The sequence below is a fragment of the Condylura cristata genome, unplaced genomic scaffold (assembly GCF_000260355.1).
Source record: "Condylura cristata isolate star-nosed mole 26May11 unplaced genomic scaffold, ConCri1.0 scaffold00031, whole genome shotgun sequence".
NCBI lineage: Eukaryota > Metazoa > Chordata > Mammalia > Eulipotyphla > Talpidae > Condylura > Condylura cristata.
In genome coordinates, this window is record NW_004567132.1 from 1,296,241 (window position 1) to 1,299,179 (window position 2,939).

Below are 2,939 nucleotides of genomic sequence, written 5' to 3' on the forward strand. Positions count from 1 at the left end.
TAAAGATTTATTTATTTATTCATACAGAACTGGGGTACAGGCCAGAGATGTGAAGGGTGAGCAGATTCACCAGAGACAGAGTGGGCAGCAGAACAGGTAGATCAATGAAGTACACTGCTGAGGGGAGCAGCGGGAGGGTCAGGAGAGGTCTGGCTCGCCATGTGGTCTCCTCCGGGGCAGGCGGGAATCGAACCCATGCGGAAGTGGCCTCAGATTCTCAGTGCTGTGCTTCAACCCGCCGCGCCACCAGGGAGGGCCCGGTCTTACACTTTTTAACGATCATTGAATGATGTAATTTTGTCTGATGAAAGGTATGTTTCTACTATGTCTTCTTCCTTGGTAGATTACTTTACCAATCATTTATTTTATAACGGTATTATATGTCTTTGGAACTTAGAAAGATTTGACACAACCACTGGAATGCTTGTTTTCTGTGTTGAACAAAGTAGGTCCCACAGACATTCTATTACTATATTCATTTAGCCTTCACAAATAACTAACACTTTTCTAAGAGAAATTAAAAAAAAATTAATTTTTTTACATAGAAAATGCTAAATAAGGTTGAAATAAAGACAACATGTATCCATGTCTTTCCATTTGGCAACAAAAAAGGTTATCAAAATGACAGGGTGGGGATGGGCTTCAGGTAGGATCACATGGGCAGAACCAAGGATCATCCAATAAGTGCAGTTAAATAATAGGAAGCACTAAAAACAAACTACAGCCCATGGTAAAGCTGCTCACTACTGGATAATAGCATCTGGGACAGGGTGCCTCACCTTGGCCACACGGCACTCTTCCTGAAGAGCTGCCACTTTCTGCTGGTACATGCCCAGTGTGCGCTGGTGCTGGTCCACAGAGGTCTTGAGGTGCTCATGAACTTTGTGTTTTTCAGATGTTATTTCAGCCAGCTGAATCTAGGGGTAGAAGCTTTCAGTTAAGCTCTAGTAAATCTTATCTTCTCTGGTTAAACAGATTTTCCTTAAAATATAAACCTAGGGACCAACACGTGAATATATAAAAATAGTAAATTTTATCTATTATTATTAAAAAGAGTAGCTACAACAAAAGTAAAATATTTTCTCAGTAAGTTTTAAGTTGTAATTATAACCAATCAAACAAATCAGTCATAAGAAAATTCCAAATTTATGGTATTATTGCATTAATACTATGTTACATATAAATGTCAGATGCTAAACATATGCATGTAAATATATAAAAAAACAATAAATATCTAAAATCATTTTATAAACTGATCATTGCGGCTGCATTAACATTCTGAAAATTCAGACGCAAGTTTGGGGTCATGTTTTATTTTATGAAGCATTTTTCTTAGTATTACAGATTTTCTTATTAAAAGAACCTAACTTGAGCTAAATGGTTCAAGCCCAGTTGTATTTTGCTTATTGTTGCTTCTTCCTCAAAATGATGAGAAAGAATATTTTGAGGGGAACATATATACACATACACACACACACAAAAGTATACAAGGGTATTTAGAAAAATCCCTAACTGGTTCCTTACTTCTATAAGGAAAAATTCTTTTAAATCTTGCAAAGTGAAATAACATTTTACCTTATAGACTTCTATTTGCTGCTGGCTTGCCTCTAGTTCTCCCTTTAAAGATGCTTGAAGTATCAAGTGATCAGTTTCCTACAGAATAAGAATCTTGGTTAAATTAAGAAAAGAAGTTATTAATAAAACACTGAATAAGTATTGAAATATAAAACTGAGAAATGAACATACTGCTTGCTTTGCATCTGCCAGATCTTTTTTGGTTTTCACAAGTAACTGTTTGATTTTGGTGTTTTTTTCTTCATATTGTTGCACTGAAGACTGTAGTGAAGCTAGTACAAGAAATAATTTCAGAAGAGGTGAAATAATTTTTTAGTAAATTTAAATAATGAATCTTTTCTTTGTATTAACCTGCTTTGAAAATAAACTTGTCCTAACTTTTTATTATGAATATTTCAAACATATACAACAGCAGTAACAACAGCAGAAGCCCTACTTTTATGATTACAGGCTTTAATAAAATATTCACATACAAGGCCAATCTTATTTACTCAAGTCAGGGGTCAGGCCCAAACATCAAATTTGGCTACCAGCTGTTTTTATAAGTTTCATTAACTCATATATTTACATATTGTTTATGGTATTTTAGTGCAAAACAACAGACAAATATTTACTTCTCTGGCTATTGTTTTTTTTTTTTTTTCCCTCTGGCTATTTACCAGAAAAGTTTGCCATCTCCGATCTTTACCCTCCTTATGCTCTATCACCTACCTACTCCATGTGCCCTTACTGGGGCTTGTTTAATAGAAAACTCATTTGTATATAAATATTTCTGTACATTATCTCTAAAACAAAATTGTTTATACATGACCTCTCTAGGAAATATCTCAAAAGAGGTGCTGTGTACTTCCAATTGTGTCATATCAGAAACACCTGTTATGTAGAATAGGCTTCTCAGTGGAAGTTTACTATACAACAAATTAAAATGATAAAAGCTTTTATACTGATAGAGGTAAGGAATAAACAAATACCAAGTAGGAAAAAGTGGACTGTCTCGATCACAGCTATCAAATTATAAGCAGCAGGCCAAAGCTGGCCTTAGTCTATTGTGAAACAAAGGCCAGAGACCACAAAGCCTACAGTCATAGAGATAATCTGATCCTTTAAAAAAATGTGTTTGAAACACCCAATCTAGACCTGTTAAACGGACACTATATAATGTACTGCTGAAAGATATTATAAGAAACAATTAAATTTAGAATGTTAACTTTACATATTCGTAAGTATTATGTGATAAGTATAAACAGGTATAAGAATATATCTTAATATGCTCTGTGGGGGTGAGGTCTCCCTGGTGGGTAGGGGTTAAATTAAATCAAGCCTTTTACTCAAAATGTCAAAGTTCCGGCCCTCCCTGGTGGCGC

At 35.0% G+C, this 2,939-nt stretch overlaps 1 protein-coding gene across 2 annotated transcripts in view; it reads right to left on the minus strand.

The window, feature by feature from the left end:
- The window catches only part of GCC2 (GRIP and coiled-coil domain containing 2), a 51,858-nt gene that overhangs the window by 17,071 nt on the left and 31,848 nt on the right, over positions 1–2,939 (minus strand). For both annotated transcript variants that reach the window (XM_004691391.2, XM_012731554.1), the window contains 3 exons: positions 1,747–1,847; positions 1,576–1,653; positions 780–917 (listed from right to left, as the gene is read on the minus strand). In XM_004691391.2, the coding sequence (XP_004691448.2) occupies positions 780–917; positions 1,576–1,653; positions 1,747–1,847 (317 nt within the window). The remainder of the gene's footprint in view (positions 1–779; positions 918–1,575; positions 1,654–1,746; positions 1,848–2,939) is intronic.